The following is a 16470-nucleotide window of genomic DNA, read 5'->3' on the forward strand; positions in this document are numbered from 1 at the left end:
TCACCTGCCAACGAATTTTTATGCTCTTATCTTTCTCTCTCCTCGATCAAGGAACATTCGTTCTTTTTCATTATATTTTAGGTGAAAGGTAGGCAATTGTTACTTGGAAATAATTGGTCCTTTCATCACTGTTTCACTGATGGTCTCCTAAATCCATTAAAAGACATTTGGGTGGGTGGGGGAAGCTGACGAGGGGGATAAGTAAGAAAAAAGAAGCAGTGAGTCACATTTGCCTTTTGTAAGATCTAATCTAAAACTGGTCATATTCAGGGTTGCAATCTGGATAGGTGCATAAAGAGTCACTGTTCTGTCCCCCATATCTATATCCCTCTTTTTGAAAGAAAAACCTGGGGGCTCCTGGGTGGCTCAGTTGTTAAGCGTCTGCCTTCAGCTCAGGTCATGATCCCAGGATCCTGGGATCGAGCCCCGCATTGGGCTCCCCGCTCCGCGGGAAGCCTGCTTCTCCCTCTCCCACTCCCTCTGCTTGTTTTCCCTCTCTCGCTATGTCTCTCTCTGTCAAATAATAAAAAATCTTTAAAAAAAAAAAAAAAGAAAGAAAAACCTTAGCTATGTTTCTAGATTGAAAAGTAAAAACTGCAAACCACCATTGTACAAGTGTCTGAACAGGTGGTAGGCAGTGTGAGCAGCTCCTAAGCCAGGTTCAGACCCAGCAACTGGGCTTGAGGCAACAAATCAAGACTGGCTACACCAGCTTTAGTAACCACAGGCAACTGTTTTCTCTGAAAATTCAGAATTACTCACTTTGGGAAGGGTGAGATTTATCTTAAAAAAGAAATGTTCAAAAAGTTTTCTGATCGTATTAGAATATAAGCAGAGTAGCATTTTAGTGCTAATGGGGTACCTATTTAGCCCAAATCTATTTATTTCCTCCTTCTTACAAACTGCCCCCTACCCCCAAATAAGGCAATTACATAGAAATAGTGTTGAGATCACTGTTAGAGCTTTGCTTTGCTATTTCTTTGGTCTGAAAAAGATATTGGGGCTTATGTTTGGAAAAGTAAGTGAAAGGATCAATTGATATAATTATTACATTTTATTTAAAGGTTTTAGAAGATGAATGGTAGAGCTCACAAAGTTACCTCCAACCACAAAGTTGGAGAATTTTTTTAAAAAGAGTGGATACCAAACAACTTTTCGGAAGATAACACCTTATTAGCCTCTTACATTGTTGAAGAGAGCAAAAGAAGGCTTAAGATTTAAAGGATAAAAGTTGTATTTATAAACATGCTAAGGAATACATTAAAACAAAACAAAAAAGAATAAGGAAAAACATATTGTGTCTTTCAGGTTAAATCCTGTTATAAATGATTTCTATGGGACTATAATCCCCTTCAACAATATTCAAATAACAAAAACCCCATCACTAAAAGAGCTCCAATACTCCTTTGGAGCTGGCTATTACAGAATTTATCCTGCACCTAAGGTATGCATGAAAAACATCCTGGAGAGACTCGGATACCTGCCAACATGAAACTGTTTCTCTAAGTTGCACTTGTTGGTCTGGAACCCAGTTGAGTGGGGTTCAACTACAACTTGAAACTTGTCACCTTAGGGTAGGAGAACAATTTGAAGCCAAAGGGCACTTTGCTGTAGTTAATTCATGTGGCTTCAAGTACATTTCAGATGTTCCTCCTCCATGCCAAATATTCACTGAGAATGAAAGACTTGCACATGAAACTTTCTAACCAAGTCCAAAGAATTTAGGTAATCATTACAGTTTCTACATACTGTTTCCTTAAAGCCACAGATTTTATTACAGAAAGGAGAAAGGTCATGGCATCAATAGATCAAGCACAGGAATTCTAGAATACTAAATTAAGTTGTTTCTCTCTTGCTTCCCCCACAACCAATTATATCAGTGGGCTACAAAATCATATGGAACCATAACAAAACAGTGTTTTGCATCATGTCCAAGAAAGACCAATATTTTTGCCTGAGTATCCCATTAACCTTTATCTAGAGCTATTATTCTTGAACTTTCTATAAAAGTTTCTTCTCAAATAATTTAATAATTCTAACAACTTGGAAGGGCAATGTGAAGACCTGAATAATTCAGCCAAGCAGCGAATGCAACAAACCTCATTTAAACCTGCTCTCCTGCCTAAATTTTATATACTAAAATAATCCTTTCTCCTTCACTTCTTCAGGCGTACCCAAAAGAGAGTGCATTTCTTGGCTGTCACAAGTTTTGGGTTGAATCTTCTTTGTTCTTCAATGTTCTAACGAAGGCCCTGGGCCTGCAGCTCATGCCTCTGGCAATTCAGTTTTATTCTCAATGAGAGAGATCTCCAGCACAGGTAAGAGCAGCTGAAAGGCATCCTGAATATAGGAAGCACTGTTTGAGGCCTGTCAAGATTGAAAAAAAGAAAATATCACAGTCACTTAAAAGAGAAAATATGCTAAAAGAAACAAAAAAACAGATTAACTTGTACAATCTAACTGAATCTGTAGCCTGGCAAACAAAAGCATGTTAGTTAAATTTAGAGAGGAAAGAACGATCTAGCTCTTAAGATATGACAGTACCAAAAAAGAATATCAGCATTTTTGTCCAACTTGCCCGTCAGAAATGGAAGCTGTTCTTTGACATCCTGCTCGAATTCGGCATTTGAAGCTTATTTATTCCTCTACTAAATGGGTAGGTTCTGTCACAACATTTTAGTCAATTACTCAAAGGACTTTAGAAGGCTATGAATCTTACATCAATAGGATTTTCAGTCCATTAGGACAGCTCTTCTTCCATGGACTCAACACAATTAGTGAATACAAGACAGGGACTACAAATACGAACAAGGAAAACTGCTTTCAAAGATGGTAAGTATAGATATATTTCTATCTGGTACAACAGACATATTTATGAGAAGCATCATGGAATCACGATGCTCAGAGTTTTCCAGACTTCATTTATATCTAACAAGTTCTGATCTTCCAGAAGAAAAATAGAGAGTTCATTACATTAAGATAAAAACATGTAATTTCAAGGACAAGAGTGTTTCAAATATGTAATCAAGAACAACCAAATCCAAATAGCAATAAGGAAAACCTATTAAGTGACTTTACCTTTTTTGGATTTATCAATAGCATGTACTCCTATTTAAACTTTTATGTGACATTTGCTGCCAAATTTTCCAACCAAAAGAGACCTCAGAGATCATCTAGTTAAATCTCTTATGAGATTGTCAAGAAGGTAATGCCTAGTCCGGGGTCATACAGCAAATGAGATTGTCAAGATAATGAGATTGTCAAGAAGGTAATGCCTAGTCTGGGGTCATACAGCAAATAAGGGGAGATCCAGGACAGGATGAGGCTCCTGGTTTGTAAAGTTCTGACTATACCACTCTGCCATCTACCAAATCACAGACTTTTAAAAACACTAAGTGTTAATTATCAGAATAATTACCCTGATATTCAAGGGAAACTGTGCAGGTAAGGAATTAAAGGCATATCCTTGGTGATAATTTTAAAAGAATTTAAAACTAAAGAAGTAACAGTCCAATAGTTAAAAATTTTTTTCAATTCATATTTAAAACCTAACCAATTATCTCCTCTGACTTACATATATTTTAAACATATCACCAAACATCTAAATTGTCTGCAAAATTGACAAGACAGAGTTTTTTAAAATATGGAATGCAGAAAGTGTCACACAAGGAGGCAATATAATCGATCATGTGATCCTCTTACATCCCCATTTTCCATGGACTTAAACCACTTACCTCCTTAGATCTAATGGACTGATGAGGATTCTACAAATACAGGTACCTTCGACAAAACAAAGCAAATTTCTTGGCAAGGAAATGATACAACAAAATGCTTAGTCTTGTTTTGTAACAAATCTCCCCTGTATAAACTTCAGTCCTTTCAGAAGCAGTGTTCACCTGTTTGTAATTTTCAGCCCTGCAAGTTTACCCATGGTCTCCAGAAGGTGTTTCATTACTAAGGATCGTCCATCAGGTGCCAGTGGATAGTACTAACTACTGACAGCCTACTGCTGGTCTGCACTTCACGCAGCAGCTTCATCATTACGCTTTGTAATAATGAACAGGGAATTTGCATCAACTACACACCATTTTGGTCATACCTGCATCAGTATGACTAAACTACCAATCTGGTGAAAAACAAAAACAAAAACAAAAGACTGAAGAAGAGCTCATTAATAATACATAATACCCTAAAAGTTAGAGACTTACAAACAATTAACTACTAACCTCTAGAAATACTGCAGTGATTAGGGGATTAAGAATGTCTGCCTTTTCTCTGACCTAGAATAAAAGACACACTGTTAAGTGAGCACCAGTAGTCAGAGTGTGATCCCACTTTGAAACACACACACACACCACCTCCCCCCTCCCCGCACATAATTTAAATATAGAAAAGGTCGGGACTGAGAAAGAGCAAAATATCTCTCGAAGTGTTTTAAATTTCATTCTTTATATCCTCCTGTGCTGTCCAATTGACAGTGTATTCCTTTATAGTTTTTTATTGACTTTAAAAAGTATCTTCATTTTGGTATTGAGGAGGGCACATTCTGCATGGAGCACTGGGTGTTATGCACAATGAATCATGGAACACTTCATCTAAAACTAATGATGTAATGTATGGGGATTAACATAAGAATAAAAAAAAAAAACCTTTCTGCATTTCAAAATCAGTTAGGGGCCTGGATTGTTTCAATGCCAATACCTCAATGGTGATATCATGCTGTAGTTTTGCAATGAGTTAATGTCAGTGGAAACACAATAGAAGGGACATGCAATCTCTCTGTATTATGTCTTACAACTGCATGTATCTATGATTATCCCAAAAGAAGGAATGCAATTAAAAGTTTTGATAGGAGCCAAAAAAAAAAAAAAAAAAGTATCTTCATTTTGGAAGGGGGGGTAGAAATGATACACATGACCCGAAACTTTAGAACAATTTTAAAACAGAATATGCAGATATGGAACATGTGCTCAAAATACTCAATGGTTTTTAAGATGGGCTGTTTGAAAAACATGGAAATAAATCATGGAAATTTATAACTCCCATGTGTTAGCACTTTATAGTTCACTTGCTGGGTTAAAGTATCTTTATGAAACACATGGAAAGATTTGGCCTCAGAAGATTAACTTCAGGAATCCCAGAAGCTCTTTTAAAGACAATATTAAGGGGAAAAGAGGTAATTCCAGGATTATCCCTTACAGGAATAATCTAAACTCATAAAGTAAAAAAAAATTAATTTGGGGCACCTGGGTGGCTCAGTCTTTAAGCGCCTGCCTTTGGCTCAGGTCATGGTCCCAGGGTCCTGGGATCGAGCCCCGCATCGGGCTCCCTGCTCAGCGGGAAGCCTGCTTCTCCCTCTCCCACTCCCCCTGCTTGTGTTCCCTCTCTCGCTGTGTCTCTCTCTGTCAAATAAATAAATAAAATCTTTAAAAAAAAAAAATTAATTTGGGCTACACTTTTAAATAAGTTTAAGGGCCCAGAATTTGCTGCCACACCTGACACTTATATACTTATTACAAAGTGATTTTTTTAAATTGAGGTATAATTAACATACAAACCATACTAGTTTCAGGTATACAACAAGATTTGGTATCTACGTAAACTATAAAATGATCACAATAAGTCTAGGTAACATGTGTCACCATACACAGTTACAAAAATATTTTTCTTGTGATGAGAAGTTTCAAGATCTACTCTCTTAGCAACTTTCAAATATGCAATACAGAATTATTAACTATAATCACTACACTGTACATTACATCCCCATAACTTATTTATAACTGAAAGTTTATACTTTTAATCCCCCTCACCTATTTAGGCCATCCTTCACTCCCCCACCACTGGCAATCACCAATCTGTGTTCTGTACTTACGAATTTGGTTTTACTACAAAGTGATTTTTATTTGCTCATTTAAAAAGCCCTTGATTTTATCCTAATTCATGATCACTTATTTCTGATCATGTTCTATAGTTTATACACCTTCAGTAAATTTTTACAATTCCTTTAAAAAGAAAAAAAAAACATTTTTTTTTTTTTTTTAAGATTTTATTTATTTGACAGAGAGAGAGAGCGAGAGCAGGAACACAAGCAAGGGGAGTGGGAGAGGGAGAAGCAGGCTTCCGCAGAGCACGGAGCCCGATGCGGGGCTCGATCCCAGGACCCTGGGATCATGATCTGAGCCAAAGGCAGGCGCTTAACGACTGAGCCACCCAGGCGCCCCAAACTCTGTTTTAATTACAACTCTCCTCCTGATTTGCAAGTGCAAAGTATAAGGATTGTCACAGTCTAAGTAAGGCGTTGCTCCTTAAAACTAGAGCCAAACTTTGGGGTTTTTATTTTATCAAGGTCTACATTTCCCGTACAGGTATCAAAGAGTAGCACAAAATATACTGCAAACTTCATAAAAAGAGAAAACAAAAATAAGTTGCAAAAATCAGCTCAACACAGACAAGCTGAGGCTAAAATTCACATGAAAATGCATAGGGCATAGATAAAAGATCCTGAAAAAAGAAGAACCAAGTTGGAAGATTTACACATCTTAATTTCAAAACTTACTACAAAGCTACAGTAATCAAGACAATATGGCACTGGCATATGGATACACACACATAAAACCAGTAAAATAGGGGGCGCCTGGGTGGCTCAGTTGGTTAAGCGGCTGCCTTCGGCTCAGGTCATGATCCTGGAGTCCCGGGATGGAGTCCCACATCAGGCTCCCTGCTCAGCAGGGAGTCTGCTTCTCCCTCTGACCCTCCCCCCTCTCATGCTATCTCTATGTTATTCTCTCTCTCAAATAAATAAATAAAATCTTTAAAAAAAAAAAAAACAGTAAAATAGAAATGAGAGTCCAGAAATAAACCTGTATATCTATGGTTGTTTTTGACAAAAGGGCCAAGACAATTCAGTAGGGAAATGCTTTTCAACAAATGGTGCTGAGACAACTAGATATCCACATGCAAAAGAATGGTGTAACCCACACACACCCTACATAAAAAATTAACTCAAAATGGATCATAGACATACACGTAAGAGCTACAACAAAACTCTTAGAAGAAAACACAGGAATAAATCTTCATGATCTTGGGTTAGGCAATGATTCTTTAGATATAATACCAAAAGTACTGAACAGTGATAACAGAGAACAGTGACAAACTGGACTTCATCAATATTAAAAACTTTTGTGGAGAAACACTATCAAGAAAGCAAAAAAACAACCCATGGCCTAGGAGAAAATATATGCATACCATGTACATGAACTTGTAGCCAGAATATATAAAGCATTTTTACAACTCAGTAACAGTAATAAAAAGGCAAATAATTAAAATAATAAATGACAAAAGATAAATAATGAAATAACCCAATTTATAAAATAATTTTTTAAAAAACCCAATTTGGAAGTAGGCAAAACTTGCAAGACATTAAGACATTTCTTAAATTTCTTTTTTTTTTTTTTTAAAGATTTTATTTATTTATTTGAGAGAGAGAGAATGAGAGAGAGCACATGAGAGAGGGGAGGGTCAAAGGGAGAAGCAGACTCCTTGCCGAGCAGGGAGCCCGATGCGGGACTCGATCCCAGGACTCCAGGATCATGACCTGAGCCGAAGGCAGTCGCTTAACCAACTGAGCCACCCAGGCGCCCTACATTTCTTAAATTTCTTAAAGACATTTCTCTAAAGAAGACATAAAAATGGCCAACAGTACATAAAAAGAAGTTCAACGTCATTAGCCATCAGGGAAATGCAAATAAAAGCTGCAATGAGATACCATTTCATACCTATTAGGACGGCTACAATTTAAAAACAAAACAAAACAAAAAACAATGGAGAATAGCAAGTGTTGATGAGGATGTGGAGAAACTAGAACTTTCATACACTGCTGGCAAGAATGTAAAATGGTACAGCCACTTTGTAAAAGTTTGGCAGTTCTTCAATGGCCCATATCACCCATATGACCCAGCAATTCCACTCCTACCTATCCACCCAAAAGAAATGAAAACACACATGCATGTTTGTAGCAACATTATTCATTATAGCTGAAAAATGGAAACAATCCAAATGTCTATGAATTGATGAACAGAAAAATGTGGTATATGTCCATAAAAGATTATTATTTGGTAATCAAAATAAGTACTGATAATGCTACAATGTGGATGAACCTGAAAAATATTACACTAACTGAAAGAAATCAGACACAAAATATCACATGTTGTATGACACCATATATATGAAATGTCCAGAATAGGTAAATCTATAGACGGAAAGCAGATTAGTGTTATTTAGCGCTAGGAGAGTGTGGGGTGGAAGGGAATGGGAGTGACTGCTAATGGTATGAGGTTTTCTGGGGGATGATGAAAACTGTCTAAAATTAGATTATGGTCACGGTTGCACAACTCTGTAAATATACTAAAAATCACTGAATGGTACATTTGAAATGGGAAAATTTTATGGTACGAAAACTTTATATTCATAGAGCTGTTCTAAAAAAGCCCACAGAACAGGAGAGCCTGGGTGGCTCAGTCGTTAAGCGTCTTCCTTCGGCTCAGGTCATGATCTCAGGGTCCTGGGATCGAGCCCCGCATCGGGCTCCCTGCTTGGCAGGAATCCTGCTTCTCCTTCTCCCACTCCCCCTGCTTGTGTTCCCGCTCTCGCTCTCTGTCAAATAAATAAAATCTTAAAAAAAAAAAAAGCCCACAGACCAGACATTAGCCCAATAAAAGGCAAGAATTCTTACCCCAGCAGTTGTTAGGCAGGTGGTGAACTCTTTAGAAAGAGAAGACAACTCTTTACACAACACAACTGTCATCCTAGGAAAAGAAGTGAGCAAAGTTTTGTTTTTCTTTCTTTTTTTAATAAGCATATTTAACAACTATAAGAAAACAAATCACTCCTGGTAGTAAATGTGAAAGAAGAAAGTTTTTTTTAAGGGAGTAAATATGCCTTCATCAGCTCCCAAATCTATCTGGGGACCCATTTGAGCAGACATTCACGCTACAGGAAGAGGAGGTTCAGTCCTTGGAAAAACATTTTTTCTGCATAACCCTCTATCAAGTACTAGATTTTCAAGTTAAATCAAGGGAAATAACTTAAAAGATCCTAAATTCCATTCACAAATGTAGTTAAAATAAATATGCATTCATTCATTCAACAAATATTTACTGGTCTATGTACCAGGTACCATTCTAAGTGCTGGAGACTTACCAGTAAACAAGCAAAGGCCCAGTTTCCATGGATTCTAACTCACTTGATAATTAATGGGGAGACTATATATATGTGCGTTTATACACACATATAGTGACTGTACACACACATACATGTATATGTGTACATATAAACACAGATATATAAGTGGAAAAGTGGAAATCGCCACTTTTCCAAAGAACAGGCTACTGTGAAGTTGTGAGTTCCTCATCCTAAGGATATTGAAGACAAAACCAGCCCCCTGTTGTGGGATGTTGTAGAACAGTGAAGAGGTGAAGAAGAGGTCTGGAAAACATCAAGGGCCCCTCCCAATCCTAACACATTAGACACGCCCACACATTTTTTTTCCAATGAAAATTCTCATTATTTAATTAGATTTATTTAGAAAGCAGACCTTTTTTTTTCTCTTGTGACTATCTACTTTCTATTATTTTTGAAATTTTTATTCAAAATCAGCAATATGGTGGGAAAGGGGGCTTGGGGACTTAGCCTGGCCTGGGATTAAATCCCAGTCTGCACAAACTGAGCAGATTATTTCATTTCTCTTGAGTCTGTGTTTCCTCATTTTCTTTAAAGCAGGACTAATCACTTACCTTTAGAGTTATTGTAAAAATTAGAAATGATACACCTAAGTCCCTTAGCATGGTGCCTAGCACATAATTAGCACTCAATAATGAATATAACCATTATTAAGAACTGAGGTTCTTAGAACTATTCTCTGTTTTGGGGCACCTGGGTGGCTCAGTCAGTTAAGCCTCTGCCTTCAGCTGAGGTCACGATCCCAGGGTCCTGGGATCAAGCCCCGTCTCAGGCTCTCCATTTAGTGGGGAGCCTGCTTCTCCCTCTCCCTCTGCCTGACACTCCCCCCTGTTTGTGAGCTCGCTCTCTATCAAATAAATACAATCTTAAAAAAAATTTTTTTAAAGGGCGCCTGGGTGGCTCAGTTGGTTAAGCGACTGCCTTCGGCTCAGGTCATGATCCTGGAGTCCCGGGATCGAGTCCCGCATCGGGCTCCCTGCTCAGCGGGGAGTCTGCTTCTCCCTCTGACCCTCCCCCCTCTCATGTGCTCTATCTCATTCTCTCTCTCAAATAAATAAATAAAATCTTAAAAAAAAAAAAAAAATTTTTTTTAAAAAGAACTATTCTGTTTTTACTTATGTAAAATTTTATTTTTATTAAAACCAATAATCTGAGAACTTGTTTTCAGATTATCAATAATACAAAACAATTAATAAAACAACCAGCTAACAAAAACATTTATAATGTAGATTATGGCTCAATGAAAAGAAACAACCCCTTTGGCTACTTAATAACTAAAACCCAAAATGAACAAACCTCTAACCTGTGAAAAGCATCTTGTTGAGAGGAAAGTTTCTTAAAACTTTGGAAGGAAGCTGAGAAAACTCTGAGCAATTTGCATCCTTTACAAAGATACCCTTTTATACTTACTGGGAAAGAGTTCTGCTCCTTTCTATAGCTGTCACTTCCTGCTTCTGGCCATGCAGAACCAGAGCTGCTGTTTTGTGAAACAGTTCAATTGAGCAGGCAGTCAGTTCTGCTAGGCTCCGGATTGCAAATGCATGGATATCCTGAAAGGAAAAACCAAACAAGACACTGGGTTTTGTTTTTTGTTTTTTTTTTAGCCCAGGGGACATGATGTCAGCTTGCTTTTCTCATACTGGAGGATTCGGTATCTTGAAAGCAGCAGAAACCAATGGCTGCCCTTCAATAAACCTCCTCTTGTACCACAGCAGGGATGTCATTTTACAGCTGGGCTCATAACTACAAAAACAGAAGCTCCCCCAAAGTCAGGTGTGACCATGCCAAAAGATTTAGATAAAAAGTGGCTTGTAGCAGGCTTCTGGGAACTTTCCTCATGACAGAACACACACAAACCCTTAGTCTCTTTTTCTTCACTCCTTCTTTCATCCTACAGTCTGGAACAAGGTTGCTACAATCTTGGATTACAAGGTTGAAATGACAAGTAGTGATGCAACAAAACAGAAGGTGCCTACGTCCCTGATCGTGATACCCACATCTCCACACCGTTAAAAAAGAAAAAAAAGTTTAGTTGCTTTGGTACCTCTACTGAATTTTTACTGATGTTCTCAGTTTTTTCTGTTTCCAACTGTTTTTCTCCTTCTTCCTTCTCTTCTAATGGCTTGGCCAGAGATGTACTGATCCATTCGTAGGCAGTATTTCTTGCCTAAATAAGAAAAAGATTACTGCCCGTCAACAATTCAATTCAGCTCACCAAAAGGTGACTGTATGCATTGTGCACCTACCAGGAACATGCCAGCATCATGTAAGTCAGCACTCTTGTTCTCACCCAAACATACATTTATCATACATGTATCTACTTACCTTACTACTTCTCTTGACAACACTTAACACCTGTCCACTCATTCCTTCTTGAAATTCTCTAATCCTTTGGCCTTTTTGAAAATTGTAACTTACATAAAGTGCACAAATCTTCAGAGCACAATTCAAGAAATGTTCACATGTGTATATGCCTTTGTAACTGCAACCTAGATCAAGATCCAGAACATTTTCATCACCCTAGAAGAGAAGGTTCCCTCATGCCCCTTCCTAGTCAATAACTGCTCAAACCAAGTCACCATTCCCCTTGCCCAAAGGTAACCATTCTTCTGTCTCACTGTAAATTAATTTTACCTGTCCTAAAATGAAATCTTAAGTCCATTCTAATTTGTGTCTGGCTTCTTATGCCGAACATACTGTCTGTTAGTTTTATCCATGCTTCTGCAAGTATCAGTAGCTCATTCTTACTTCTTGCTGTGTAGTAGTCCATTTTATACATATACCATAATTTACCATTCTCCCAATGATGGGCCTTTGAATTGTTTCTGGTTTTGACTTTTATAATACGACCATCTTCCAATTCTTGCCTCCACCCTTATAAGCATCCCTCCTCAGGCTCTTGTATGTATTGATCCTTCTTTTTCAGCCCCTTAAACACCAACATCACCTGGAGTTCTAGCCTGGCTTTCTACTTATCTCACCCTACTTCCTCTTCCCTCAACCCATCCTATTTCTATAATTTTAAGTATTCTCTACCTGCTGCAAACTCCTAAATCCTTATTTCCAGCACTGACCTCTCCTGAAAACTGCTTGCTGGACATACATATCAGGATATTTTATAGGCTGATCATTCCTCTTCCCTTCAATGGCTCCCCATCAACCAGATCATGTTCTTTTACATGACTGAAGAAGTACCCATGACCTAGACCCTACTGACTTCTCCAGCTTCATCTCTGACCACTTTCCATTTTAAGAACTGATAATAATGACCTATAATGTGCCTGTTCTTCGTTCATGCTATTCCCTTAGGTTAGAATGTCCTTCCCCACCCTTTTCTTTGCTCTAAATAAAGGCAGCTCTTCGTTTTCTTTCAATCCTCTACCCAGACATTGTTTCTTCCGGGTTACCTTCAAAAACCTTCCAGGAGACTGGGCACCTAAACAACCCTTTTCTGTGTGTCCACAGGCCCCTGAGCACCCCTTCAACTTAGTACTTACCAAAAGACACTGAAATTAAATGTGCCTATCTCCTACATAAACATTGCTACAGGATAGTTACAGAATGTCTTATTTGGATTTGCACACCCAGTGCCTAGCACACTATAGAGGACACCTACTGTTTTTACCTAGCCAGTATCCATATCTCTTTTCTTTTGGTAGTAGGTTCCAGATTTTTCTTAGTTCATGTGGTTTGGGTAGGACTGCTTCCACCCTCTGGATCCAAGGGTTGGCAAACAATTCAGATTTAGTTACCAAGAATATTAATCCCCCTATCTATACAGTGATTACTTCATGGATGGAAAAGTGACCCCAACCCAGGTCAATGGGCATCAGCCTCAGGACATCTGATAAAATTACTGGGGAAGGGAAGCCCTCCTTCTGTTGGAGTTACTCAACTGGGAAAAAAAGTCACCCTGAAGTTGCCAGTAGTCATCCTACCACCATGAGGAAAAGATTCTCTAAGAATAAAGCCAAAACAGAAAAAAGCAGAGTCAAGAGATCGGCGTGGGGATTGGGGTAGAGGGTGGGTGGGGTTCCTGGGTAGATAACCATGCCTGTAGCCAGTCTTGCCCCTTGATTTTCTAGTTTCTTGAGCTAATGAATGCCCCTTTTTTCTTAAACCAGTCTGACTGGAGTTTCTGTCATTTGCAACTCTGAGTGTCCTGGCTTCTAAGAAAAGGTTTATTGTCATTAAACGAAGGCATCCACTTGAGGAACTTTATATACATGGAATGTGCTCAGAGCTGTAACTAAGCAATAGGAATCCAGAGAAGACCATGAGAGTAATTCCAGTTGAGAAATGAGAATCACAGGTTTTAATACATATATAGCACTGGGGTTGAGCCTTTAAAATGAACAGACGGGGCTATACCCAAGGCTATAGCATGAATGAGCTAGAGCAGAACCTATGTACCCAGACATTCATTTCAAGGTTCTTTCTCCTATGGTACAAGATCTCCCATAAAAACCCTCAAGAACAATCTGGCTCTGATCTATAATTTCCCTATGCATTAACTTCTCAAATTAAAAAATAATAATAACTATATAAAAGACGGAAAAAAGAAAACTCAAAGTGTGCTGAGAAAACTGTGAAGCAACTAGTTAGACCAGAGCAGACGGTGCATTTATTAATTAGTTCATCCATTACAAATATTTACTACACACTGTCCTAGGTGCTGGGAATACAGTGGCGACTAATATAAACCATGGTCCTGCTCTTCTTTACTCTAGTGCAGAAAGACAACAAACAAATGAGTGAGAAAATAAAATGGAGAGATGGAGAGTATGGACTGGATGAGAAGGCAGACTTGACTTAGGTGGTCAGGAGGGGTCTCGAAGAGTGAAATTTGAGCTGAAATCTGAAGTTTAAAAGGAATCAGCCGTGCAAATATTTAGACAATGAGAGTTGTAAGTAGAGGGAAATCAGGTGGGTGTACTGAAGGAACAGAAGGAAGACCAATATGGGAGAAGCATGGTAGAAGATGAGGTTGGAGTGGTGAGATTTTGAGAGAAGAGAACAGTGAGAGATGAGGCTGGAAAGAATCCTAACAGATGACTAACAGTCTAAATAGTATGTGAAATGCTCTGCAATTTCTTTGAAGAGATAAAATGAGAGAAAAACCAGGGATTGATTTATCTCAGATTAAAAGAAGACAGAAAAATGGAGAGATAAAGCCACTCAAGAGAAAAAAAACTGGTATCATAAATGTAGTATACTTGAAGGAGATATTTTAGTAGGCATAGTACATACTCAAAATGACCACTCCTGTAATAAATACATTAACTGAAGTCATTATGAACTACTGTTCCAACTCAAGGTAATTTATCATACCTTTTAAAAGTCAGCAATGCTACCCAGGCCTCACACCCAGAATTCAGTCTGGAACTTCCCATTGGAGAGACCTGGAGACTTAGGAATTAAAAGGCACCTTTGAGTTTAACTTCTCTAACCACTTATTTTTTATCAGTTGGGGGAAAAAAATAAAATGAGGCCTAGAAAAGAAATGGGATTTGCCCACGTCACATGTGTCAGAATAAGAATCAGAACTGTGTACTCAGAATCCTGCTTCATTGCTTTTCCCCTATATGACAGTCTTCCATATAAATCCTTGGGGAAAATCAGGCCCTGACCTTTAACTATTCTACTTCTTATGACTCAACACCCAAAATGTAAACAATGTGAAGACTGCTTTCAGAGAATGACCACTACTACCAAACAGCTAAGGGGTTACTTGCTTTTTTAAAATAACTTCTTATTATGATTTCCTTGAGTACACAAATTATGTCTTTTTCATTACTGTTTCCCTAGCACCTAGCAAAATAAAAGTTACTTGACATATGTATATTTATCAAATACCTATATGTTTAATACATGGGGCGAACTTCTATAGATAGAACCATCAATGGTGAACATTTGCTATGAGCCAGGGACTCCATAAAAGTTTTGTATGTATTAACACATTAATTCTTCACAAGAACTCTACATCATCCCTATCTCACAGATAGAGGAACTGAGGCAGAAAGGTTAACCAACTTGCTCAACACCACAAAGTAAGAAATGTACATCTGGGATTTTAAGGGCCAATAAGGCAAAGATCCAGTCTTGAAGAAATTTAAGATTTAGGATGGAAGGTGGGGCACCCAGGTGACTCAGTCAGTTAAGGATCCAACTCTTGATTTCGGCTCGGGTCATGATCTCAGGTTGAGGGATCAGCCCTGTGTCAGGCGCCGCATTCAGTGGGGAGTCTGCTTGAGATTCTCTCTCTCCCTCTGCCCCTCCCCTCTGTACACGTTCTCCTTCTCTCTCTCTCTCAAATAAATAAGTCTTTAAAAAAAAAAAGATTTAGGATGGGAGGTAAGATATACACATTTAAAAAAACAAAAACAACTTATCATACATTTATAAATACATATTCATAAGGTTAAGTGAATAAAGCAAAATGCTAAAGAACATACACAGTGTGTTAACTTTTGTATAAGCAGAAAATATATCTGCTTATCTTTAAAATATATTTACTTATCTAAAAAAAGCACAAGGACATGCCAGAAAGCAAGAAAGTTTAATATCTAAAAGGAGAAAAAGTTACAGAAGATGAGACCTTCTGCCCTCAGCAACCTTAAAGATTTAAGGGTCAAATTGTTCAGGGGGGGATGATGTGGAAAACAAAGGCAGAAGAAAAATTATTAAATTTCCTTACTACCTACAGCCCATTGACAAGTCCTTGAAACAGGCAGAGTGACATTCCTCTAGGGACTCAACTGCCTCGATGTTAATACTTTGCTAAGGGCAAAAGGCAATCCTAGCCTGACTACCCCACCCCCTGACACCAGGATCCTGTAAGTCTACTTTAACATATAAAAATTCCTTTGGAAACTTCCTTCATCTCTAAACCCCCCCAAGATACATGTTGGTAATCATCCCCCAAGCATACGGCCCACATACATCTGAAGGGTCTCATGACTAAGGTTTTATTAGACGGTAATAAATGACCTTTTCCCAACAACAGCTAGCCCCCTCAAGGTCCTGGAAACCTTGCTTCCAAAGTTCCTTATAGACTTACACTATCTCTAACTCCCCTCCCAACTTCAAAGTATATAAATGGGCCACTCCTCATGACCCCAGTGCAGCTCTTTCTGCCCACGGGTCCTGTTCCTGTGCTTTTAATAAAATCACCTCTTTGCACCAAATAAATAAATAAAGAGAAAATGGAGCAGATGGGAATTATACAGTTTT

At 38.2% G+C, this 16470-nt stretch overlaps 1 protein-coding gene across 1 annotated transcript in view; it reads right to left on the reverse strand.

Moving 5' to 3' along the window:
* Positions 1-1039: 1039 nt before the first annotated feature.
* The window catches only part of FAM114A2 (family with sequence similarity 114 member A2), a 22007-nt gene continuing 6576 nt past the window's right edge, over positions 1040-16470 (reverse strand). The window contains exons 6-10 of the mRNA XM_081825801.1: positions 11282-11404; positions 10648-10787; positions 8732-8804; positions 4227-4280; positions 1040-2367 (exon numbers count right to left, since the gene is read on the reverse strand). Coding sequence (XP_081681927.1) covers positions 2266-2367; positions 4227-4280; positions 8732-8804; positions 10648-10787; positions 11282-11404 — 492 coding nt within the window. The 3' untranslated portion in view covers positions 1040-2265. The remainder of the gene's footprint in view (positions 2368-4226; positions 4281-8731; positions 8805-10647; positions 10788-11281; positions 11405-16470) is intronic.

The sequence above is a fragment of the Leptonychotes weddellii genome, chromosome 7 (genome assembly GCF_054177405.1).
Source record: "Leptonychotes weddellii isolate Sample4059 chromosome 7, ASM5417740v2, whole genome shotgun sequence".
NCBI lineage: Eukaryota > Metazoa > Chordata > Mammalia > Carnivora > Phocidae > Leptonychotes > Leptonychotes weddellii.